Source organism: Capricornis sumatraensis, chromosome 4, assembly GCF_032405125.1.
Source record: "Capricornis sumatraensis isolate serow.1 chromosome 4, serow.2, whole genome shotgun sequence".
NCBI classification, from domain to species: Eukaryota; Metazoa; Chordata; class Mammalia; order Artiodactyla; family Bovidae; genus Capricornis; species Capricornis sumatraensis.
In genome coordinates this window covers 126784129-126810762 of record NC_091072.1, presented here as the reverse complement: position 1 = coordinate 126810762, position 26634 = coordinate 126784129, and the positions used below count along the sequence as shown (strand labels likewise).

Here is a 26634-nt window from a genome sequence, read left to right as displayed (position 1 = left end):
TCTGTCATGAATCCGGTGTCCCTTATTAATTCCTGAATATTCAGGAATTAAGAGGAGTTGGCAAACCGCTCCGGGGGCTGAGGAACGCATGCATTTCCTTTGTTAGCTCCATACGGTGATAAGTAACTATTTACAACCCTCTTCCTTTTTATGAACCATACGGTAAAAGTGATTATTTACAATCCTCTCTCTTTGATATGGATTACCTTACGTTTCCTTGATAATTTGTAAGTCTGGACTTTTGATTTTTATCTTTGCTGAAAATAGCTACCTTGTAAGACAGTATATATACCCACACTATGTTGAACAAAACACCCTTGTTCCATCAGAGCTTGGGTCCCTGTGTCTTTCTTTCTTCCTCTCCCTCCCTCCGTCTCTCTCTCTCTCTCTCTCTTCTCTGGAGCGTAGAAACCCATCATGCTCACTCTCCTGCCTGGGCTTCTAAGACCCTTTCGAGAAGGCGCACTGTGCCTTCACCCCCTCGAGAGGGCGCCCAGTGCCTTCATGAGTGATGCAAGCTCTATGCCAAGAGCTTTATTGGTTTTCTGCGTAAACCCAGGAATATCAGCCTCTTTCTCTCTCTCTTTTACTTTCTTATCGTCTACTTCGGACCACCAGGTTCTGGATCATTAAAGGACCTCAACACACTAGGAAATTATTTGCTATAATTTTCCTCCCTAAATCTCTAAGTTCATGCCTGGATGACCTCACTCACTTCCATGACTTTACTAACAGCTATTCAGCTGTCCAGTTGGATGTCTAACCCCACTCCTCCAGTCTAGGTCCTTATTTTCAGCTGCCTACCATGCACGTCCATCCAGATGTCCTACAAGTGTCTCAGAGTCAATGTGCCAAACTGAAGTCACCATCTAACCCCATCCCGACCACCTAGAACATCCAGCACCACAAACACCCCATCTGATCACTATTCTGATCATCTCCCAGCTGGCCAAATGGGAAGTCTGTGCTCCCCACTTTTAACAATCCATAACCACTGGTTATTGTATCTTGTAATTCCATATTCCAAATTTCTCAAATCCAGCCTGTCCTCTCCACCCCCTTCTCAGGGCCTCTGTTCAGATCTTCATTTCTCGTTTTGAGTCCTGAAAGTTGTGTTGTCTTGACTCTGCTATGCCCCCTCCAACCCACTCCCTACATTGCTTCTAGGGTTAACCTTCTAAGAGAGGAAAGGCATCAGGTCATTCCTCTGCTTCAAAAGTCTCTATGCTGCCTCAGCAAAGAATGCAGACCTCACATTATATACCAGGACCTTCCCACTCTGGCTCCAGCCACACCCACTGTCCACCATCCTCCAAATATCCTGTTCTTCTCCCACACCCTCCTTGACCTAGAACCATCAACTAATGTGTGAGAACCATGTCTTGTCTTTTTTTAAAAAAATTATTTATTTTCAATTGAAGGATAATTGCACTGGTCTCGGCCATACATCAACATGAATCAACCTCTCCTCTTGACATATCTTTCTGTTACAGTTCCTCCAAGGGCTCCTTCAGTGTTTTCCAAATGAATACATGTGCTCTTCTAATCCTAGTCCCTTCCTGGGCTTTCACTCATCATGCTAATTCTCTGACTCCCCCGCTGTTAAAAACCTTTCTAATTCGAAGAACTATACTTATAATAAACACTTTTAATAGGATTATAGTTATCTCTAAATTCTCACCCACAAGTCCTGCATTCTGGACAGTAATAAGGAGTTGATGATAGAAAGGTTACCGCTTTCCGAGTAGGACAGTGGAATGGCCACATTTTGGACAGGCTCAGGGTCTAATGTCTCCAAGTGCCAAGTGCACATACTCTGCTCTGGTCTAAGAATGGAAACCAGTCCTTTGTCAGTGCCCGTCACCGAGGCATTAGGAAGGAGAGTCTGCAACGAGGAAAGAAGAGTCATTGCGAATCAGCAGTTGAACAAAGTGCTTAAATGCCAGAGTGAATGTAGTGTGCATGCCCTATTCCAAAGCTTCTCAAAACCAAAAAGGAGTAAAAAAGACTTTCCTTAGATGATTAAAGAATTATTTTCACCTCTATGTGCATGTGCCCACAAATATACATGGAGGAATTATTTAAAATATACACTCATTGACCAGGAATAGCAGATACACAATAACATTCCCAAGCTTTTCAGTCCCTTCAGTTAGGATTTACTATGTCAAGTACTTGGCTTTGCGGGCATTGCTAGTGGTAAAAACTTGCCTGCCAATGTAGGAGACATAAGAGATGAGGGTTCGATCCCTGGTTGGGAGGATCCCCTGGAGGAAGGCATGGCAACCCACTCTAGTATTCTTGCCTGGAGAATTCCATAAAGAGCAGAGCCTAGCGGGGTACAGTCCATGGGGTCACAAAGAGTCAGACAAGACTGAATTGACTTAGCACACATTTCAAGTACTAAGACTACTGGGTTAAGGACTTTCATGGAAATGACAAAACTAAAACAATTTAGTAACAAGTCTGATGTCCTTTATTCAATGGACCACCACTGATGGACTGGGGGAGGACAGTGCCTCACTAGATGTGGCGCATGCTTCCCAAGGGATATAGGGCATGAACTAGCTTTTTAGAGCATTAGAAGAGCATGCTCGGTTAGGAGGTTGGGATTTAGTCAGAAGACGAGCAAGTCCTATTTTCTAGGGTAAAGTGAGCTGGCTAAGCTGAGCTGGAGGACTGTGATCGGTATAAGTTAGGTTTCCTTGACAGGCATTCCCTGTAAGTGCAGTCTTAGGCTTAGATTTGTGATGTGGACCAAGTCACTAGAGTGGCCTCCATTTGTGGTCCTGATATACAAATTAACTTGACCACTACCAAGATAAAAAATAGAAGCTCTGCCCCCAAAGAGTTTGGTCCTTGAAAAGTTTTCTAAAAAAGAGTTATAATGTACATATTATAAATTACACATAGAGTATACCAATATATGTTTTGATAAATGCAGGCACCTGGGAAACCATCACCAAGACCAAGACAGTCAACACAGAGATCATCTTCTTTGTGCCCTGTTCTTACTCTTCCTTACACCCCCATACTCTCTCATCCCCTCCCTCCATCTGCTGGGAAAGCTTTTTGAATAACAAAGTACTAAAGTTGAGACGTAGTAGATTCAGAGTGTTTCCTTAAAGTTAAGGAAAAGACCCTGATGCTGGAAAAGACTGAGGCAAGAGGAGAAGGGGGCGACAGAGGATGAGACGGTTAGATGACATCACCTACTCGATGGACATGAGTTTGAGCTAACTTTAGCAGATAGTGAAGGACAGGGAAGCCTGGTGGGCTGCAAAGAGTCAAACACGACTGAGCAACTGAACAAGAAGGAAATGGAAGAAAAAAGTGCCATGTGGGTTTCAGTTTGACAAGCATAAGAGAGAAGGACCAAGGAACTTAAGGGTCAAAAGTTTCAAAGAACTAACTCACTGCCAAGATGACCCCAAAACTCCAAGATGCCACAAGTCGTCAGGAAGTTACAACAGAAACAGCTCTCTTCATGCAGACCGCTCCCTTCTAGAATTATGCACCGTTCTGGTTGTCATCTTCTCAGCAGTATAAATATAGTGAGAACTAAAGGCAGCCCAGGAAAGGAACACGGTTATCGTTAAGGATAACTAAGATCCTTTCTGCACGAAAACTGAGACCCAAGATGCTGCTCATCCAGGCCACTCTTGTCACATCAGTCATGCAGGTACCCCTTCACCTAACCTCTGTTTCCTCAAAAGTAGAGATAAACATTAGGACTACTTGGACAAACTGTTCTAAGAATTAAATTACCTACATGGAAAATCAAATGCGAGGGGTCCTCACTAGGAGGCTCAATGCATTTCCAGAGACCCCCATGAAATTATACAGATGTAGTCATACATTCTGCCAGGTAGAGAGTCCACAATTTCAGCAGACACCAAGTCTTTGGCCCCAGGAGCTCACGGATCACTGGCCTAGCACACATGCAATAAATATAACTGCATGTTTTTTCTCCATCCCGTCTCTTCCTTCAAGTGTTGTCTTTGCTGTGATGTTATTAAGAAGGAAATCATCTATGTGCCATTTTACTGTGTCTCCTAGGTAAGTGCCTGAATAGAAAGTTTCCCTTTGAATTTAGTCCCATAAAAAAACTTGGGTTCCCCCTGAAGAATGAGAATGTTTTTTCCTTCTAAGAAAGTTATGAAATTCAACATGCTTTGATTTCTGCTCTGGCTGCAAAGAACTCCCGCAAAATCAATGAATGGGTCATATACACTATTATATCTTCAACTAGTAGAATTTATTCTTTCCTCTTTTCCTCGATCAAGCCCTTCCACTTCTAGTCTATTACTTTTTGACTGTGCTGGGTCTTAATTGCTGCACGGGCTTTTCTCTACTTGTGGCGAACAGGGACTACTCTCTAGCCGCAGTGCACAGGCGTCTCGTGCTGGTGGCTTCTCTTGTGGCAGCACCAGCTCCAGGGTGCTCGGGCTGCAGCAGCGGCAGCACATGGGCTCAGTAGCTGCGGCTCCCGGGCTCTAGAGCACAGGCTCAATAGTTGTGGCGCACGGGCTTAGTTGTGCTCCGTGGCGTGTGGGATCTTCCTGAATCAGGGACTGAACCCACGTCTCTTGCATTAGCAGGAGGATTCTTTACCACAGAGCCAGCAGGAAAGCCCCCATATCTAGTCTATCAAACCACTACACACACACACACACACACACACACACACACACACACACACACACACACACACCTTCAAAACCTTTGTGGTAGGGGCAGGAAGGCAGGAACAAAGATTATAAAACACTTAGTGTGAAAGATACAACGACCAATGTCCAGAAAATATATAGAGACTGGATGAAGACAGCTTCGTTTAGCAAATTCCAGAATATTAGAAGGTAGGCTTGTGCTGTGCTGAGTTTCTCAGTCGTGTTGGACTCTTTGCGACCCCATGGACTGTAGCCTGCCCGGCTCCTCTGTCCATGGGGATTCTGAGCTACAGGGGAAGCCAGGAGGTAGGCTGAGGACAGATAAAAATGCAGCACAACTTCATACAGAGTGAAATTCATGTATTAGTCTAAGGGGTCACATGGACCAAAAATAAGTGGATCTGTAAAGGGTAGCAGAAATGGCAAAGCCCTAATGGCTTCAGCTGATTCAGGATACTTGAAAACTTCCCAGAGATGAGGTTGAGGCTTGGGGGTTTAGTGAGGACCTCTGTAAGAGGGTCCCAAATGCTGCTGGGAGCACATCACTGCTCTGGTTAAACTAAGAGCTAGGATTCTTTTGTTTCAATGAAATTCTAAAGAATAAAGCTGATCCTATTAGGTGTCTTAGTAAACTTCAAGGCTAAATGGCTAAATGACCACAGAAATCCATTAAAATGTATTCTCAGGTAAAAAAATCACTGAGGACCCAGTAGGGTTAAGAAAAAGAAAACGTGGGAAATACGGGGAAAGCTTAACTGCAGGCAGGAGACATTTGGTACAAGCCACCCCCGCCAAACTCAGCAGCATCACCCCTCTTTTAGGTCAGAGGTCACCATTCAAGAAAGGCCTGAAATATTCACCTCCTAGCCAGCCTAAATTACTAACTTGACAGGACTCAATCTTGATCTTTTAAAAGTTTAACACATAAAGAGGCATTAATTTCTAATGCTCACACTAAATACCAAACTGTGGAAATGGCTTTTATGGAAGTAACTCTTTGTACTTACCTCAGAAAAAGAAATTGTTGTATTCTGATACTGTGAGTGTATTTGGAAAATAACAAAAGTGACATTGCTGGAAATATGACGCAAAATAGCTTCCTCTGGAAAGGGCTTCTTGAGCTCCAGGTATCTAAATTTCCCCACAGAAAATTCCAGAAGACCTACAAGGGGAGAAATGTTTCATTTTAACATTTATACCTCTCTGTAACCAACTTGTAGGAATTGTATACCTAAACGCACATGCAAGATTAAGTTAGTCCTCAGAAAAAACTGTTGCGCTCTATTCACTAATGAGGACAATGAAACTCCAAAGGCAGAAGCAGCAACCCCCCACGCCCTCGTAAAGCTCTCCCCACCCCCACCCAAGGTGACTACTCATCTGGAAAGGGTGGAATTGAGAACTGGAGGGGTAGAAAGGTATTTCCAAAGATGCAAACACAGGATGTTCACGGTGCTCGGCTTCCAGAGCCCAAAGCAGCAATAAGAACTCTATTCAGAACAGAGTCCCTGAATTTAAGGATTAACAACCCTCATGAGTTACCACCAATTGTAAATGCACTGGTACTAAACAATATATTCTGAAATCAGTCCAGAAATTAAAAGACGCTTACTCCTTGGAAGGAAAGTTATGACCAACCTAGATAGCATATTGAAAAGCAGAGACATGACTTTGCCAACAAAGGTCCATCTAGTCAGGGCTATGGTTTCTCCAGTGGTCATGTATGGATGTGAGAGTTGGACTGTGAAGAAAGCTGAGCACCGAAGAATTGATGCTTTTGAACTGTGGTATTGGAGAAGACTTTTGAGAGTCCCTTGGACTGCAAGGAGATCCAACCGATCCATCCTAGAGGTGATCAGTCCTGGGTGTTCTTTAGAAGGAATGATACTAAAGCTGAAACTCCAGTACTTTGGCCACCTCATGCGAAGAGTTGACTCATTGGAAAAGACTCTGATGCTGGGAGGGATTGGGGGCAGGAGGAGAAGGGGACAACAGAAGATGAGATGGCTGGATGGCATCACCGACTTGATGGAGTGAGTCTGAGTGAACTCTGGGAGTTGGTGATGGACAGGGAGGCCTGGCGTGCTGTGATTCATGGGGTCACAAAGAGTCGGACACGACTGAGTGACTGAACTGAACTGAGAGACACGCATCTGTCTTCCGTTTTATCCCACCCTTTACTAGCTATGTGATCTCAGAAAAGTTACTTACTTCCCTTAAACCTCAATTTCTTCATATGTCTAATAGCACTATATTACCCAGCTTGTAAACTTTTGCCCATCAATGTGGGCAAAAATGTGTATTGAGTGTCCACACCAGGTACTTCATGAAAAACAGGACTTCAAGGAGTTTTTCGTTTGTTCGCTGAAGGATCAAGTTCAGAGTCCACATAAAAGGTAGGCTATAACAAGTTTTCCAACACCTCCTCTAGGCTTTCCCACCTGCTGACCTGCCTCCACTGTCTGGCTGTATTTCATTCACTGTGGGGCTTTCTTGTAGCTGCTCACCACTTCTTTCCTTTTCCAACCTAATTCTCAAGGAATCCACTAAATAGGCTGCTTTGACTTCTGTGTGGTTCTGGGTTCCCATCTCATCCTCTGCCCTAGAGTCAGTGTATCTCTGCATAAACAGCAGAGTTCGCAAGCATTACATAAGCAGGGTTGGGTGTCGGAGTCTAAAAATAAACAAAAAGATTTCAATTTAATATAGATGAAAAGGAGTCAATGAGGTAAAGATTATATTCACCAGAATCTTAGAGTGGAACAATCTTTTTTTTTTTTTTTAAAGAAAGAAATTTGAGTCAGTTGGAGCTGAAAGAAACACTCCAGACACTAAATAACTTTCTAACTCATTCTTATGTACCATTTCCAAAGAAAACGAACTTTTTCAATACTTTCTGTTTTTGTTCTTAACACAAGTACTCCATCTGGATGATTATAAAAAAGAAAGACTATTAAGAAAAGCTAACCAAGAAGCCAAACAGAACATATAAATAGTGGGTGAGAATAAAGGTTTTTGTTGCTATTGTTCAGTCCCTAAGTTGAGTCCAACTCTTTGCAAACCCCTGGACTGTAGCCCATCAGATTCCTCTGTCCATGGGATTTCCCAGGCAAAAATACAGGAGTGGGTTACCATTTCCTTCCTCAGAAGATCTTCCCAACCTGGGAATCGAACCCATGTCTCCTGCTTAGCAGACACTGAGCCACCTGGGAAGCCTAGAATAAAAGTTATTCTCGATAGTACCATTGTAACTTAATTTTTTAACTGATGACAAAAGGTTATTTGTGGTTACAATTTAATTTCTAAAAATCCAGTGAAAATTTTAATGAATGTGGTGTATTTCTTATTTATGTAACAAGAAAGACATCTCATCTTTTATGTGGAACAGAACTCCAGCCCAAATAGAGGTAAAAATATTAAGAAGTGACTACTAGAATAAACGGAAGTCTGGAAAAAGTGGCGCGTTTCCTGTTTTGTTTTTTTAAAGGGAGTAAGGAAAGCACTTTAATATATCCCAGGCCTTCCCATCACCATGGTTACTCTATTGTGCTCAGTCTCTAAGTCACGTCCAACCCTTTGTGACCCCATGGATGGTAGCCCACTGTCCATGGGATTTCCCAGGCAAGAACACTGGAGTGGGTTGCCATTTCCATCTCCAGATTACTTTACAAGGAAACCAAAATTATGTATACAATTAACTGGATCTCAGTAAATGGCCCTAAAAACCTTTCATGTTTTGCACTTTAATTTTGGTATCATCTATCCGCCATCTTCCAAGTCTTAAAACTATCCATAAATTCCAGTCTGCAAAACTAAAGAGCAGGATCAGTTTGTTTTCCTAGGAATTAATTAGATTTCCATCCTTGAACTGTCAAGAGCACTCAGTTCATTTACCGGCCGGCATTTTCGAGTTACATTTTCAGTTTTTGTGTTTTCAGAGCCTCGCCACCCCTTTTCTCTATTTGACAGATATTTATTTAAGTATTCTGCTGAGCTAGTCACTCTGCCTCTTGGGTATTGTGACCAAAACTGATGTAAGCAAATTCATGAAGGTTATTATCACTTAACACTTAAATTCGCCCCTAAGCCTGTCTTGGAAACTCTTTTGATAATCTTTATGTCTGTCTCCCATTACATGAGCCTTGAATCAAAATACTCTGTAGAACCTTTCAGTTAGTTCAGTTGCTCAGTCATGTCCAACTCTTTGTGGCCCCATTGACTGCAGCACGCCAGGCTTCCCTGTCCATCACCAACTCTCAGAGTTTGCACAAACTCATGTCCATCGAGTTGGTGATGCCATCCAACTATCCCATCCTCTGTTGTCCCCTTCTCCTCCTGTCTTCAATCTTTCCCAGCATCAGGGTCTTTTCCAGTGAGTCAGTTCTTCACATCAAGTGGCCAAAGGATTGGAGTTTCAGCTTCAGCATCTGTCCTTCCAATGAATATTCAGGACTGATCTCCTTTAGGATGGACTGGTTGGATCTCCTTGCAGTCCAAGGGACTCTCAAGAGTCTTCTCCAACACCACAGTTCAAAAGCATCAATTCTTCAGTGCTCAGCTTTCTTTAGAGTCCAACTCTCACATCCATACATGACTACTGGAAAAACCATTTATAACCTTTACAAACCCTAAAAGAGATTGATGCTATCAACTAGTGAAATCTTGGTTTTCTTAACCTTTCCTTAATCTATCACAACTCAGAAATACTTGGAGAAGCAAAAACTTCCAGTGATTTAAGAGACAGTAGGGAAAGACACAACCATAGAAATGAAAATATATTACTAAACAACTGGTAACTTAACAAAATAACTAGAGGTAATAAAAGTAGGTATTTCTGGGAATGTATGCTAACTGATTTTTCTTTTCTTTTTTGACTATGTGATCTTAGTTCCACAACAGGAACTGAACATGGGCCCTCCCCATTGAAAGTGCAGAGTTCTAACCACTAGACCATCAGAGAATTCCCTCAGTTTTTCTTTACACATTTCATTGTTTATAAAACTTCTATAGTGATCATGTGGTGTTCTTACCAGAAAGAAAATGCACAATTTGGAGAAAATCTCCTTCTTTGATGGCACTCAAAACACAAGTTCTACCTTAACTCTTCATCTGAAACTTATAAAATAGGGACACAGCCAACCTACATAAAAAGGTGACACTCTCAACACTTCTGTCACTTGTTATGTTTTTCCCTCAGAATGGTAATATTTTCTCAGATCATATATAACCATATTTTAAAAGGCTGATCATATTTAAAAATAAGATCATGCCATCACTTCATGGCAAATAGATGGGGAAAGAATGGAAATAGTGAGAGACTTTATTTTCTTGGGTTCCAAAATCACTGCAGATGGTGACTGCAGCCATGAAATTAAAAGATGCTTGCTCTTTGGAAGAAAAGCTATGACAAACCTAGACAGCGTATTAAAAAGCACAGACATTACTTTGCCAACAAAGGTGTATATAGTCAAAACTATGATTTTTTTTCAGTAGTAATGTATGGATGTGAGAGTTGGATAATAAAAATGGCTGAGTGCCAAAGAATTGATGCCTTCGAACTGTGGTGCTGGAGAAGACTCTTGAAAGTCCCTTGGAATGTAAGGACATCAAACCAGTCAATTCTAAAGGAAATCAATCCTGAATATTCATTGGAAGGATGGATGCTGAAGCTGAAGCCCCAATACTTTGGACACATGATGCGAAGAACTGACTCACTAGAAAAGACCCTGATGCTGAGAAAGACTGAAGGCAAAAGGAGAAGGGGGTGACAGAGGATGAGACAATTGGATGGCATCACCGACTCAGTGGGCATGAGTTTGAGCAAGCTCCGGGAGTTGGTGATGGACAGGGAAGCCTGGTGTGCTGCAGTCCATGGAGTCACAAAGAGTCGGACACAACAACAAAAATGCAAGAAATGTAGAGAAAGTTAATTTCTCCAGCAAGTACACTGTGCAGAAAAAACTTACTATTAACAGATTGGTATAATCTTTCAGGATTTAGGGGATATCAGCATAAGCATCTCCATGTAAATGGGAAAAAGAAAAACACAAATATGTCTTGGTATAGCCCATCTTCTAGATCTTAGATATCTTTCCACATCAACAGACAATCCTAGTTTTACTAGTTTAAAGGTTATAAAATATTATATTCTATGTCACCATGATTATTCAACCAGTCTTTTATTATTTTTTGATGCAAACCATTTTTAAAGTCTTTATAGAATTTGTAACAATACTGCTTCTGTTTCATGTTTTGGTTTTTATGGTTGAGAGGCATGTGAGATCTTAGCTGCCCAACCAAGGATCAAACCTATACTGCTGCACTGGAAGGCAAAGTCTTAACCACTGGAATGCCAAGAAGTCCCCAACCAATCCCTTATTAATAAATATCTATGCTGTTACCATTCCAGCATGAATAAGAAATAAGAAATAAAATTTTGCTGTTGTATAGTCACTAAGTCTTTTGTAACAGCATGAATCCACAAAGCTCCTCTGTCCATGGGATTTTCCAGCCAAGAAAACTGGAGTGGGTTGCCATTTCCCGCTCCAGGGAATCTTGCCAACCCAGGAATCAGACTCAGGTATCGAACCCAGGTTTTCTGCATCTCCTGCATTGCAAATAGATACTTTACTGCTGAGCCACCTGGGAAGCGCAAGAAATAAAATCACTGTATATATATTTTACATATATATATATACACACACATATATGTGTGTATATCAGCAATAAACCTACTTGAGAAGGTTTTTGCTGTGACAGTGTAGCAGATCACCTTCAATCCTAAATGGTTAAAATACCTAAGAAGTCTTGTTCTCCTTAAGAAAATGAGAAATGAAAACAAACAGCTTCTGTGAGAAAATATAATGACCAGGACCAAAACAGTAAGTGACAGCCCTTGCTTCTGACTTCAAGAAAAACACGTAGCATTTCAGAAACAATTACAATTTTCATCTATTACTTTGCAGATTTCCAAAAGCTTCCAAAAGGAAGATGATGCCTCACCAATCCTCTTCCCCCAGTCAAATGCCTCTGGCAAGAACCAAGCAGAAGCCAGAGAACAAAGGGGAGAGACACTACATTTAACAAACTGGTTAAATATTTAACAAACCAGTCACTTGACAAGTAAGTAGGGGTATTAAAAGCATGTCTCTCTGGGGTATACTTTAAATAATATTTTCTTTACACATTTCCTGTTTTTCATATTTTCTATAGTACTCATGAGGTGTCCTTATTAGAAAGCAATTTTAAGCTGTACATTACAATTATCTGAAGGTGCTTTTTTAAAGATATTGTTGCCTGGGTCCCTCTCCAGATCAGTTAAATCAAAATCCTTGGGGTTAGGGCCCAGGTATTAATTACAAAGCAAATATTTATTATAATAAATGCATGCAGATAAGGGCACAAAGTTTACACAACCAGGTCAAGAAACAGCATTCTAACCTCTCCTTCCAGTCACTGTCTCGTCCCTCCTTCCCAGAGGTAACCGTGATCCTCACTTCTAAAACCATAGGTGGGCTCTTTTGGAAATTTAATTAAACAGACTCGTATGGCATGAATTCTTTTATGTCTAGCTTTTTAAAAATCAACATTTTATTTGTGAGATTCATCCCAGTTGCTGTAGTAACCACTATTCACTCACTTCCATTGTTGTATACTTCACAAAATAAATATACCACAATGTATTTATCTATTCAGTTAATGAACATTTCGATTATTTCTAGTTTGGAGTAATTATAAATAACTCCATTTAGGCATTCTGGTATGTATCTTTTGGTGTACATGTACACATTTCTATAAGGAGAACCTATGAGTAGAATTATCAGGTTACAGGGTTTACTTATGTTCAATTTTAGTAGGTACTCTCTGAGTTATCCAACATCGTTTTGCCAATTTTGACCCCTATCAATCCGTGAGAGAACATTTCAGTAATCCAAGATGCTCACCAACACTTGGTAAGAATAGTTTGTTTTACTTATTGGCTATTTAAATATCCTCTCTGTGAAAGGGTCTTGTTGTTTGGTCCCTCAGTTGTGTCCAACTCTTTGTGACCTCATCACTGTAGCCCACCAGGCTCCTCTGTCCATGGGATTTCCCAGACAAGAATACTGGAGTAGGTTGCCATTTTCTTCTCCAATGAAAGAGTCTATTCAAGCCTTTTGCCCATGTGAAAAACTGGATCATCTGTCCTTACTGAATTTTAGGAACTCTGTAGACATCACTGATATGCGTATTCTGTCAAATATATTGCAAATATCTTCTCCACTCTTACAGCTTGTCTTTTCACTCTCCTGTTACCTTGAGATGAACAGAAGTTTTTGTTTTAATGTAGTCCCGTTTCTCAAGTTTCTCCTTTATTATTTTAAAGAATTATCTACCAACATAATTCAAGATCATAAAGATACATTCCCCATGTTAACCTCTAGAATTTTGTTCTACCTTTCACACTGAAGTCTAAAATCAACCTGAAACTGATTTTTACATAGGGTGTGAGGCTAGAGCCAAGGTTCATTTCCCACAGGAATATCCTGCTGACATAGACTTTGTTGAAAGTAGTTTTCCTACTGCTCAGAAATTCCATCTCTGACATAGGTCAAGTTGCCATTGGTCTATTTGCCTATCCTAACATCAATATCACAGTCTTAATTTCTGCCCCAAATTTGTTTTTCCTCTTCAAGACTGTCCTGACTATTTTTGGCCCTTTTTCATTTCCACATAAATGTTAGAAATCAACTTGTCGATTTTCACAAAACAAAACTAAAACCTGTAGAAATTTGATTGGGATGGAACTGAAAGTATTAATTTAGGAAGAAATGATATCTTTATAACGCAGGATTCTTCTGTGATTTTGCGATATCCCTCTATTAAGTTTCTTAATTTATCTCAAGAACATTGTATAGTTTTCTGTGTAGAGACTGTTCCATATTCCATTATAATCATCTCTAAATATTTAATATTTCTTGATGGTATTATAAACTTGCTTTTTATTTTATATTTCAATTCTAGTTGTCTCTTCATCAACATGCCTTTTTTTCAAGGCACTCTAGGTGATTCTAATGTTCTGCCAGGTGTGAGAACTCCTAACACAATGCTTGATGAATTAGGGAAGGATAATTATATTTTTTCCTATCCTTAGTTACCTTTAACTTCTGTGTGAAAATTCTTTGGCAGCATTACACAGGCAATCCAACAGCCATTTCACAATTTTTATAGAAGGTTGCATGTTAAATAAACCAATTATGGTTTGAGCCCTGACTTGCAGGGCTTTGTCATATTTGATATTCCAGGGCCTCAAACAGTCCCAGGCAACTGACTGGCACATGATAAGTGTTTGGTAAATGATGACTGAATTTTGTGACCTTGGGCAAGTAATTATTTCCTCTGGACCTCAGTTCCCTCATGGGAAAATGCAGGCAACTGTACTGTATACATCAAATGGCTGCTAAAAGTATCAAATGGGAAAAATATTTGTAAACTATCCAATACGCACAACAAAACATCATTATTAACTTCCATTAGCTTTCCAATGTTTCAGAGGTTCATGTAGTTACCAAGAAAAAAATAAAATGCAGGCAGTATGGTTCTGTTACAAATACACTAGTGAAAAGAAGAGGTCTAACATAGATAAATGCCCAGCACATCCATTATAAACAGCATTGAGAAAGTGACTTCCATAGCGTGACAGGGAAACACACTGAAAGTCAAGACAACTTTAACAACCCTGCCTGGCAGAAACTGCATTCAATCACTATTCATAAAAACATATATGGCAAAAGAAGACACGCATACAAAACACATCCTGAAGAGGTTAACAGGAACTCACTGCACCTCAAAGTCATCTGCAAAAGGATGCATCAGAAACATTTTATGAGGGATATTTAGGTCTTATGACTTGGGGGTGGGTGGGAAAGACGGCACATCAAAGGATGTTACAGGGCAAATGGCTACCAGGAGACAGAGCACTCGGATTGTAGCTCTTCTCTAAAAAGCAGTACCTCTGCCTTTTCTGCCAAAAATGTTTTTTGCCATCTAACCCACAGCAGGAGATCCTTTTCTGTTTTCATAGTTTTTCTCCATTCCTACCCAGAGTCATTTTTTCTTTTCAATATGTGTGTGTGTACTCAGTGGCTCAATCATGTCTGACTTTGCAACGCTATGGACTGCAGCCCACCAGGCTCCTCTGTCCATGGGATTTCCCAGACAAGAATACTGGAGTGGCTTGCCATTTCCTCTTCCAGGGGATCTCCCTGACCCAGGGATTGAACTCACGTCCCCTGCATTGCAGGTGGATTCTTTACCACTGAGCCACCTGGGAATGCCTTCTTTCCAATAACACCATTCTAAAAGGAGCTGCTTAGTCCCAATATTTTCCTTTTCTTTCTCAATCAGAACCTAAATGCGCAACCTTAACATTTTCCAACTTTTCCTTTTTACTATTTTACTAAAACACATCTCTTTACGTTTGTGCTTTAACACAACAAATTGTAGGAGAGATCTATCAACACTTCATAATTCTCTTCAGATGGAGTATTAAAAATAGTTCAGCCATTTGAGCTGGCTGGCATTCAACTGCCCTCCCAATTTCTCACTGATACCTTCTTATGAATTTTCATTAGCCCTAAAAGATGAAAAGAAACACAAACATATACACACTTTTGAGAGAAAGAGAACACTTGCAACTAACTACACAAGTGGCCTGCGAGGCACTTGAGAAGGTTCAAAGGGCACGATGCTAAACTCCAATTACTGGGTAAGTTCCATGTGAGTTACTGGATATGAACCTGAAATAATACTGAATTAAAAGTGTTAAGGGCAGCAGGGAACCGGGACTCCAAAAGAAGGGAAAACTGTTTAGACATATGATTCATCTCCTGTGCCCCACTGGTCACCATCCTCAGACATTCTACAAACTCAATCTGCCACCTTTAAAATTTCCCTTAGCTTCTAAACCACCACACAAGGTGTCAGGTTAGCTTATCCTGCTATAAAATGAGTAAATCCTTCTAACTTATGGCACTTGCTCCCTGGTGGCTCAGCTGTAAAGAATCCGCCCGCAACTCGGGAGACCTGGGCTAGATCCCTGGGTTGGGAAGATCCCCTGGAGAAGGGAAAGGCTACCCACTCCAGTATTCTGGCCTGGAGAATTCCATGGACCATACAACTGAGCGACTTTCACTCACTCACTTCACTCAAGTTATCAGAATCTCCCAATAGCAATCCAGCCATTTTCCAGGAGGATCAGGCAAGTGCTGAAGTGTCTCTGTTAATTCCCACTCAGATCTCTACCTGACAGATGTGGAGAATATCAGGTTTCATTACTGTTTAGCAGTCAAGTTCCCACATGCTGCCCTTCTACCCAGAAAAACAATACTGATGAAAGGGCAGAAGAATAACGTGGCTGAGGAAATGCTAGTGCTGTAATCACAGAAAGGAGGTGAGAAACAGCATCTGAAAAACATTAATTTCTCAAATTACTTCACGAGTCTGATCATTTGCACACTCTAATCTCTCAGACTCTTCTCCTTGGAAGAATGGAGCTGGCCTGATGAGGAAGGGAGAAGAGATTCTATCTCAAGGAATAAGAATTCAGAGAAGAATTAAGGGTAAAGCACCATACTAAATAAAGCATTCTCATTGGAGGGCAGCTTTGTAGAAGGGGAGGACCATGAAATTTACATGACACAGGGGTTCATAGCTACCTGTGCCCCACTGAGCTGTTTACTCCGGTAGTGAGCATAACCCGGGTCTCAGCTTCATCCTCCACCAGTGAGGGACAGTTATCATCACATAGGGTTGTGAGGCGTAAACAACACTGCCATGAAAAGCACCTGGCACACACTGCACGCAGTGAATGTGAGTGCCTTGTTAGAAACAAGGCTTTTTTTTTTTCTTCTTCAAAAGTATAACTGCCCTTTTCAGCTTTGGTCTTAAGTCCTAGGCAAAAATTCTAGGATTCAGTTTGCACAGAGCGTTTCACAGATGAGAAGCACAATCACATTATTCAGAAAATGTTATGTTTCAGAACTACTAGTCTCTTAAGCTCAATACATAACCAAAATACGCTTGACCTCACGACACCGAAAAGCACATGATTATCAGCTTGGTACAATTAGTGCTTTTTACAGTTTACATTAACAAAACACCAACTAGTGCTAAGATCCATTCACCAAGCACATGACCTATGAGCTGAAGTCCCATTCTGGGTTCACTTTTCCTCTGAAACTCCGCCAAGGATAACGAATTTGAAAAGCATCTAGATTGGGGGAGTACAAGAACCGCTGCAGCTTGGCTTTATCAAGCTTCGCAGTCCAGAGGTTCAGATGAGCCACTTGCGAGCAAAGGGGTGTTTTACGGTGTTAAATTAAACCTGCAAACATGGCTACGCCCTAAGGGAGAGAATAATGTGTCTGAACAAGCGGGTTTCCTATCTCTTCCCATTTCCCCAGTATAAATTAGGAGGTTGACAGTAGGGCCTTCTTAGCCAATAGGACTTGCCTCCTGCAGGAAAGGACCTCGATCCATTCCTGCCAGTTCTGAACGCACCGCCTCCCCCGCGCAGTGGACTGACCCCAGGGCGGATTTGACCCTGCAATAAATGCAAGACCAAATTTGGGTTGCAGAAGTCAGGCGCCCCCGACCTTACCCTCGCTGGAGTTTCCGACGATCTCAGCTCCGCCGGCCGCCCGGGTTACCGAAGCCAGCACCACGATAAGCAGCAGCCGAAGAAGCCCCATCGCTGCCCGGGCCGGGCCCCGCCGTCTCGCCAGCGCTACCCCGGGTCGCCCGCGCCTGGCGCCATCACTTCCCAGATGCACTCGCTGCACACCTGCCAGCCCCGAAGAGCCCGCGCGCCGGGGGCCCAGCAGACCGTTCCAGTTCCGGCAATAAGCCCCGCTGCGCGGCCTCGCACCTCCTCCCGACCTTCACGTCACGGCAGCTGGGCCTTGGGGGCGGGGCCTGGGCCGGAGCCTGGGTCGGGGCTGCCGGGGCCACGGGCGGGCCGGGGCCAAGGGCGGGCCGTGGCGGGGCCGGGAGCCGCGCGGGATCAAGGGGCTTGTCCCGGCAAGGCGAGCCTCGGTTCGGCTGGCTGAGTTTCTCAGACTCCCACCCCGGGGGCATCGGCGACCCCAGGAAGTTCTCTGGTGTAACCTGTGTCTCTCAACTTTGGTATCTTTGCACTTACGAAAGCCACCGTTCGAGGAAAAAAAATAAACCTTTCTTTTGCGGCCTAACGTCTCCCGGTACCACGTTTAACGGTCCTTTGCAAAAGGGAAAAAAAGAGGAATCTGGTGCTCAAAACGCTAGAGATGATCGTTTCTCCCTGTCGCAATTGCCTTAGCCGCCAGGGAGAGGTTAGTATGAAAATGTGGGGGCGATGCTGTGTCTGTAGTACTTATTGCGATAATGATGAGCGCCACGTTTAAAACTGAGGTTTCGTTTTCTCCAAGCGAAATATCCTCGAAGACTCGAGACCTTCATCTGAACTTCCTCTCAAATTTTATACCCGAGGGCTGTTTAAAGAACAATGGTCCATGTGATTAAATGGCTCGCGAGACGATGGTGGAATTAGGTTTATAGATTCAAAGTTATTTGGGGAAGAGTGCCCTGCTTTACGGAGAAGGCAATGGCACCCCACTCCAGTACTCTTGCCTGGAAAATCCCATGGACGGAGGAGTCTGGTAGGCTGCAGTCCATGGGGTCGCTAAGAGTGGGGCACGACTGAGCGACTTCACTTTCGCTTTTCACTTTCATGCATTGGAGAAGGAAATGGCAACCCACTCCAGTGTTCTTGCCTAGAGAATCCCAGAGACAGTGGGCCCCCGCCTATGGGGCTGCACAGAGTCGGACACGACCGAAGCGACTTAGCAGCAGCAGCCCTCCTTTATTTTTCCTGCTCTTTCACTTTTTTGAGGATTTCCATGGTGGCTAAGACGGTAAAGCATCTGCCTAGAATGCGGGAAACCCGGGTTTGATTCTGGGGTCAAGAGGATCCCCTGGAGAAGGAAATAGCAACCCACTCCTAAGCGACTTCACTTACTTTTTCAGTTATGTATTTCAATGAACAATCATGTTGAAAATTACATATTTGGTTAATCCACTGCTAAAGTAAAAACCGGGAGAAGGCAATGGCACCCCACTCCAGTACTCTTGCCTGGAAAATCCCAAGGATGGAGGAGCGTGGTGAGCTGCAGTCCATGGGGTCACGAAGAGTTGGACACAACTGAGCGACTTCACTTTCACTTTTCACTTTCCACTTTCATGCATTGGAGAAGGAAATGGCAACCTACTCCAGTGTCCTTGCCTGGAAAATCCCAGGGACGGTGGAGCCTGGTGGGCTGCCCTCTATGGGGTCGCACAGAGTCGGACACAACTGAAGTGACTTAGCAGCAGCAGCAGCAGCAGCAGCAGCAAACTAAAAACCTATAGCAATCACCATAATATTAACAGGCACAAGTCTTTTTCTGTCCTTCCTCTGCCTGGTCTAAATGTTCACAGCTGCGGTACTACTGTTTATTCCTATGGTTTTTATTACTGTCCTCATTCCAGTAACTCTCAATAGATGAAATACCAAGAGGATGATAGGAGCGATTATAAGAGTAGCATTTGAATGCACCGATCGAGCATGCAATAAACTGATAACTGATTAACTGTTTCAGGGAGGGAGGATTACAACTCTCACATTGTCACAAGATCTTAAAAGAGCTAGAGGAAATATATGTGTTTTAAAAAATTGGGACTTCTTTGATGGCACAGTGGATGAGAGTCTGCCTGCCAATGCAGGAGACATGGGTTCCATCCCTGGTCCAGGAGGATTCTAAAGCTGTGACTAAGCCCATGTACCACAACTGCAGAGTCCATGCTCTAGAGCGGGAGAGCCAGAACTTCTGAGCTCACGGTGCTGCAACTACTGAAACCTGTGCTCAACAAGGGGAGAGCCACCACAATGAGAAGCCTGCACACCACAACTAGAGTGTAGCTCCCACTCTTCAAAACTGGGAAAAGATGGCTAGAAGTAATGAAGACCCAGCATAACCAAAAACTAAATTATATATCTCAGATCTCCCACTCTTTTAAGAATTTATTTAAGCAAAAATCTCTTGGAATCTGGCAGCATGAAAGTGGAGGAACTTACTAAGCAAAAAAAGCAAAGGAGGAAGCCATAAAGGAAAAGATTGGTAGATTTGGCTACTTAACATTTTTAATTAAAGTCAAAAACACCATAAACAATATGATCAAGTTGATGGCCAAAAATAAAAGTTAGCAAACAATCTGAATAGGGAATCTTAAAAAAATAAAAGAAACACAAATGCCCAATAAATACATGAAAAATAAGTTCAAATTTACTAGTAACAAACATACATACAAAATCAAGTCAAGAAACTAAGCTGCAAATATTTCAAAAGAACAAGAACTTTGAGTGTGGATGAAAGATTTGAGAAGACATTCTATGATGGAACTAGTGACGGTGTAATTTCATACACCTTTTTATAGCATGAGCTGCATCAAAAATCTTAAAAATACTCATAGCTTTAGTGTGATAATTACACTTTTAGATTTAAGTATGTAAATATGTATAAAAATTTTATATATATAGTGTACAAAACTGTTTAAGGTGCTATTTACTATAGCAAAAAGAATGAAAACAGCCTAAATCCCCAACAATAAGGAAGTAATTAAATAACCTGTAATGCATCCATGTGATAGAATACTGTGTAGCCCATCAAAAATCATGCTTTAAAAGGCAACTGATTGATCAGGAAATGTTTATGAAAAGACAAGTTAAAAAGCAATAAATATATATATATATATAGTATAAGCTTTATTTGTTTTCTTTTTGATATGCATTCATGTTTATATGTCAGAAAGTTTGAAAGAACATTATCACAATGTTTAAAATAGATTATCTCCAGGTGATTGAATTAAAAATAATTTTCTCAGACTTCCCTGGTGGTCCAGTGGTAAAGAATCTACCTGCCAATGCAGGGGACACTGGTTTGATCTCTGGTCTGGGAAAATTCCACATGCCTCAGGGCAACTATGCCTGTGTGTCACAACGACTAATCTCATGTGCCACAACTACTGAAATCCACAAGCCCTAGAGCAGAGACTCTGCTGCAAAGAGAAGCCACTGCAATGAGAAGCCCATGTACCACAACTAGAGAGTTGCCTCCACTAGTCACAACTAGAAAAAGCCTGTGCACAGCAACAAAGACCCAGCACAACCAAAATTAGTTAACTAATTTTTTTTAAAAGAATGATTTTCTCTGTCCTTTGTAAAATGTTCTATGAATGTATATAGCTTTTGATTAAGAAAATAATTTTTTTTTAAGATACTGTTCTGAAGGTTTTCTGGTAAAATCATTCAGGGTAACAGTCCATCTTCCTGAGAATGACATATTTTTCATGATGTAGTGCCCATCCAGCTTTCCAGGTTCTTGGTGCAACTCAATTCCTGTGTGCTGGCCATGCTGAATTAGTTTCACTTCCCTGAACTAACCCTATTCTCCCTTCTCCACATTTTTGCACTGCAGTTCCCCGTATCTGCAGAAGACAGATGATGACAAATGTGTCAGTAAGCAGAAGAGGATCTCATTACCTTGGCTCTGGAATACTGTAACAGCTTGGGAAGAGTATTGGCTGGGGTTCCTTCCTCTGTCAGAGTTCCACTGGCAACCTGTGAAGCAAATGGGCCCAGCAGCTTTGCAGATGAGATTTTATTCCTAAGAATTGAAACCAAACACAAATCCAAGAAATAGATAACTAGAGCCTTAAGGACTGCTTAAAGTTTAGAAAAGGAAGGAAGGTGGGCAATTTATCCTAGATTTTTGACAAAATGCAAGATGCTGGGGAAGATTGAAGGCAGGAGGAGAAGGGGACAACAGAGGATGAAATGGTTGGATGGCATCACTGACTCGATGGGCATGAGTTTGAGCAAGCTCTGGGAGTTGGTGATGGACAGGGAAGCCTGGCTTGCTGCAGTCCAAGGGGTTGAAAAGAGCTGGACACGACTGAGTGACTGAACTGAACTGAACTGAACTGAAGACATTTGGATGGAGATGGGAATAGAGTTTCAGGGGAAAGGCAGAAAAGGTTCTATGTGAAGCTCTCCTATTTATCCTATCTCATTCTTTAAAAAAAAATTTTTTTTTTATTTGAATGCTCCAGGTCTTAGTTGCCACACACAGAATCTTCACTGTGGCTGTGGGATCTAGTTTACTGACCGGGGATCAAACCCAGGCTCCCTGCATTGGAAGCATGGAGTCTTGGCCACTGGACCACCAGGGAAGTTCCTATCCTATCTCATTCTAAACTTACCTTAGCTCTGTATTTTTTAATACTTTTGTTTTTCCTGCTGGTTACATTCTTTGGACTGTGTTTATTAAATTAAATTCAATAAATGTTTATTTACTAATTTATATGGAAATCATTATGCTAGGAAATTCATTCACTTAGTCTATAAATATGCATTCAGTGGCTTCTATGTGTCAGGCTAAATGCTAGGTGCTAGGTATTAGAAATATGGAAACAATTAAAATATGTTTCCTGCTCACAAGTAGCTAATGGTGGTGAGTGAATGAGAGTCATGTATGAATAATTAAACCTCAATTTGCTAAGTGTAGTAACAGAAGTACAAGGAACAATTGTGGTAAAGATTGGGAGCAATTAACTTACTTTAGGGTTTCAGGAAATGAATTATCAAAAAATAAACTGTTTAAAGTGAGGTTTAAAGCTAAATGGATGATCAACAAGGGAACAAAATCAAGGTAGGAATGAAGTGTGGGCTTTTCATACCGGAAAAGAGAATTAATGTGTCTCATATGATGTTCACAGGCGTGTGAAACAGCAGAGCATCTATAGGGAATTGCAAGTAATCTACTATAGCAAATGCTTACAGTATTTCAGCACAGTCCTGGGAACAGTGTAGAAGTTAAATAAATTGTGACTGAATAGTTAATAAAGGTAGTTAAGGGTCTAGAATGTCAAGTTAAAGAACTGTTAAAGTTTTCTTTTTCTGAAAAAATGTTATTACAGATTAAACAAATTAAAATACTACAAGATAGGCTATGCTGCTGCTAAGTCACTTCAGTCGTATCTGACTCTGTGCGAACCCGTAGACGGCAGCCCACCAGGCTCCCCTGTCCCTGGGATTCTCCAGGCAAGGACACTGGAGTGGATTGCCATTTCCTTCTCCAATGCATGAAAGTGAAAAGTAAAAGTGAAGTCGCTCAGTCGTGTCCGACCCTCAGTGACCCCATGGACTACAGCCTTCCAGGCTCCACCATCCATGGGATTTTCCAGGCAAGAGTACTGGAGTGGGGTGCCATTGCCTTCTCTGAAGTTGATTTAAAAAAAGTGAAGCTGGATGATGGGTATATGAGTGTTCTCTATACTATTCTCTTTACTTTTGTGTATATTTGAAACTTTTAATAATATAAAGCTTAACAGAACATACCAAAATTGTGTTTAAAAGACAATGTTAGTCACTCAGTTGTGTCAGACTTTTTGTGATCTCATGGACTGTAGCCCATCAGGTTCCTCTGTCCATGAGATTCTTCAGGCAAGAATACTTGAGTGGGTTGCCATTTCTTTCTCCAGGGGATCTTCCCAACCCAAGGATCGAACCAAGGTCTCCTGCATTGCAGGCAGTTTCTTTACTGTTTGAGCCTCCTGGGAATAAGAGATACATAATACTGGGTTCCTCCTCTTAAAACCATATAATCCAGCTGGGAATTCAAGAAAATCAAATGAAAAAGCATGTGAAAAAAATGTTAAAATCATGAAAAGAGAGAGAAGGGAACCCATGTGGACTCTAGTATTTTAAAAAATTTGCATGAAAATAGTAAAACTTTTTACTAAAAAATCCTAAAGGAAATCAGTCCTGACTATTCATTGAGAGGACTAATGCTGAAGCTGAAATGCCAATACTTTGGCCAGCTGATGTGAAGAACTGACTCACTGAAAAAGACCCTGATGCTGGGAAAGATTGAAGGCAGGAAGAGAAGAGATGACAGAGGATGAGATGGTGTGATGGCATCACTGACTCAATGGACATGAGTTTGAGCAAACCCTGGGAGTTGGTGATGGACAGGGAAGCCTGGCGTGCTGCAGTCCATGGGGTCGCAAAGAGTTGAGCACAACTGAGCGACTGAACGGAACAAAACTTTAAAAGACAGAGTATGAATTAAATAACAGCAAAGAAATTGTTTTGATAAAACCTTTGTCGCTCAGTAATTTCTAACTCTTTGGACCCCAGTCGTAAGCCCGCCAGGTTCCTCTGACCACAGAATTCTCCAGGCAAAAGTACTACAGTGGGTTGCCATACCCTACTCTGGGGAAACTTCCTGATCCAGGGGTCGAATCTGAGTCACCCACATTGCATGCAGATTCTTTACCATCTGAGCCACTGGAAATGGTTGTCAACTGGAGGAAATTTTGCCCCACACTTCCCAGGAGATATTTGGGACTATCTGGAGATATTCTGGGTTGTTACAACTGGGGAAGGGGGAGGGCATTGCTACTGTCATCTCAAGCATAGAGGACAGGGATGCTGGCAAACATTCTACATGCCCAGGACAGCACCCCTAGGACAAAGAATAATCAACCCAAAATGTCAATAGAGGTGTTGTTGAGACATCCTGAGCTACATATCTAAGACTGTATTAGGCTGAGGAGTTATTACCCGAAGTTCGCAGCTTCAAGAGATTCATAAATCCCTTAAATGTATGCAAAATTTTGAGAGCCTGGTGTGGGGAAAAGTCCACAGTTTTCATCTAATTCTTAAAGGGTCCGTGGCCAGAAGAGGCTAAAGAAGCCTGGGAAAAACAAGGGTTTTTCAGAAGCTGTGGCTGAAAAATCTGAAGTGATTATTTCATTTAGAAAATGACTGCAAGATGAGGAGGATCGGTTTACTAGAGCCAGGTCTTTCTTACAGTTTCCAGTAACTCCAGAGACCTCTTAGGTTGATACCCAGCCCTTTCTGCTTGGGTTTAACGGCAAACCCCTTCTCCTTGTGAGCCCCTGACTTATTCATCTTTGCAAACTCAGCACCCCTGACATACTTCCTGGCACATGGCAGGCATTCAGTAATGTACACTCTCAGCTGGGGCCGAGTGGAAAGGGTCACAAGCTTAGCCCACATTACAGTTAAGACAAACTGGAATTCTCTCTCATTTATCCCATGAACTGGGGAAACCTGGAGAGGTTCCTAGTTAGGTCCCAGCAGGTTTGTCCATTGTTTGGAGATGGGGTGGGTATGAGGGTGAAACAGAAGGTTGGAATAGATCCAACAAGCCAAGTTCCCAGCGGATAGTTTTCTCAACCCACCCCCAGCCCTTGGAGATCATCCCCAGGGATAATCTGCCTCAGAAGTAGGATCTGGGAGTTTGTCATTAGCTGATTCCAGCCCCATTTCTTTCCAGACTGTCCCCAGGCTAACTTCCCTTAAATACCAAGTTTCTAGTATCACTCTTCAGACTGATACCCTTAGGAGGCCCGAGTGTAAGCCTAAATTGCACAGTTTACCATTTTTAAAATTGAACTCGCCCCATCTCTGCACCTGGCTTATTTTCTAGGAACCTCTTCTCTTCCAACTACACAGCGAGACTTCCACTCTCCTCTCCACTAAGCCTGCTCTGTTCCTTAACGAGGTCGCTAACACACCAACTGTTTATCCGTTACCTAGCTCATCTTCCTCCTCTCTCTCTAGCCCGTAAGACCTCTCTTGTTCCTACTCTTTCAACACGGACATTACAGCTCCCTTTAGTACTTGTTTTGGACGCTTTCCATCTCATATATGTCAACTCTTCCAGCACACCCACAGTTAAATACGCCTCCAGCCTCCACTTGGCTACGGCACTCTGCACCCAAATACAACAGAGGGGCACCGGAACCCAGTCCGTCCTGATCGCTTGCTGAATTTTAATTCGTATTTCTTAAAATGAAAGTCGGTATCATGACTCGCAAGTATTCTTTAGCTGCTTGCTGTGTATGTTTTGTGGTCGCCTAGAAGCTAAAGCAACGTAAAATATGTAAAGTATTCAAGGCGATGTTTAAGAATGGATACAAGGGAGGGTAAGGAATTACATTGAAAACCCCCACAATCGAACAATCTCTGTATAGCGTTTAACACTTAAGTCATGAGAAAGTATGCTGGCCTCCAAAACCGAAAGACTCGCGACAAGCCACTGACTATTACAGACAATGGCACAACAGGGTTATCCCAAGTGGAGTTCAGTTCAGTTCAGTCGCTTAGTCATGTCCGACTCTTTGCGACCCCATGGACTGCAGCTCGCCAGATCCCCCTGTTCATCACCAACTCCTGGAGTTAACTCAAACTCATGTCCATTGAGTCGGTGATGCCATCCAACCATCTCATCCTCTGTCGTCCCCTTCTCCTCCCACCTTCAATCTTGCCCAGCATCAGGGTCTTTTCTAGTAACTCAGCTCTTTGCACCAGGTGGCCAAAGTACTGGAGTTTCAGATTCAACATCCGTCCTTCCAATGAATATTCCGGGCTGATCTCCTTTAGGACGGACTGGTTGGATCTCCTTGCAGTTCACGGGACTCTCAAGAGTCTTATCCAACACCAAAATTCAAAAGCATCAATTCTTCGGCGCTCAGCTTTCTTTATAGTCCAACTCTTCACACTCATACATGACTACTGGAAAAACCATAGCCTTAACTAAACGGACCTTTGTTGGCAAAGTAATGTCTCTGCTTTTTTATATGTTGTCTAGGTTGGTCACAACTTTTTTCCCCAGAAGTAAGCGTCTTTTTATTTCTAGGCTGCCTCTCTTAATTTCAAGTGGAGTTAGTCTGAACAAAGTTAAGGCTAGGGAAAGCCCCGCCCCTTCGCTACGGGGTTTGGGGTTTGGCTTGACTCCACCCCCTCCAAGAACGCAGCCTTGTGATTGGCCATGACTGTCCAATTGCGTAGGAGCAGCGGCTTTCACGTCTCTTTGTTTGC

General features: G+C 42.2%; 1 protein-coding gene across 1 annotated transcript in view; it reads right to left on the bottom strand.

Annotated features, from left to right (window-relative positions):
* TM7SF3 (transmembrane 7 superfamily member 3) overlaps positions 1-17556 on the bottom strand; it is a 41896-nt gene extending 24340 nt beyond the window's left edge. The window contains exons 1-3 of the mRNA XM_068970839.1: positions 17311-17556; positions 5678-5832; positions 1735-1885 (exon numbers count right to left, since the gene is read on the bottom strand). Coding sequence (XP_068826940.1) covers positions 1735-1885; positions 5678-5832; positions 17311-17401 — 397 coding nt within the window. The 5' untranslated portion in view covers positions 17402-17556. The remainder of the gene's footprint in view (positions 1-1734; positions 1886-5677; positions 5833-17310) is intronic.
* Between the last annotated feature and the right edge of the window lie 9078 nt (positions 17557-26634).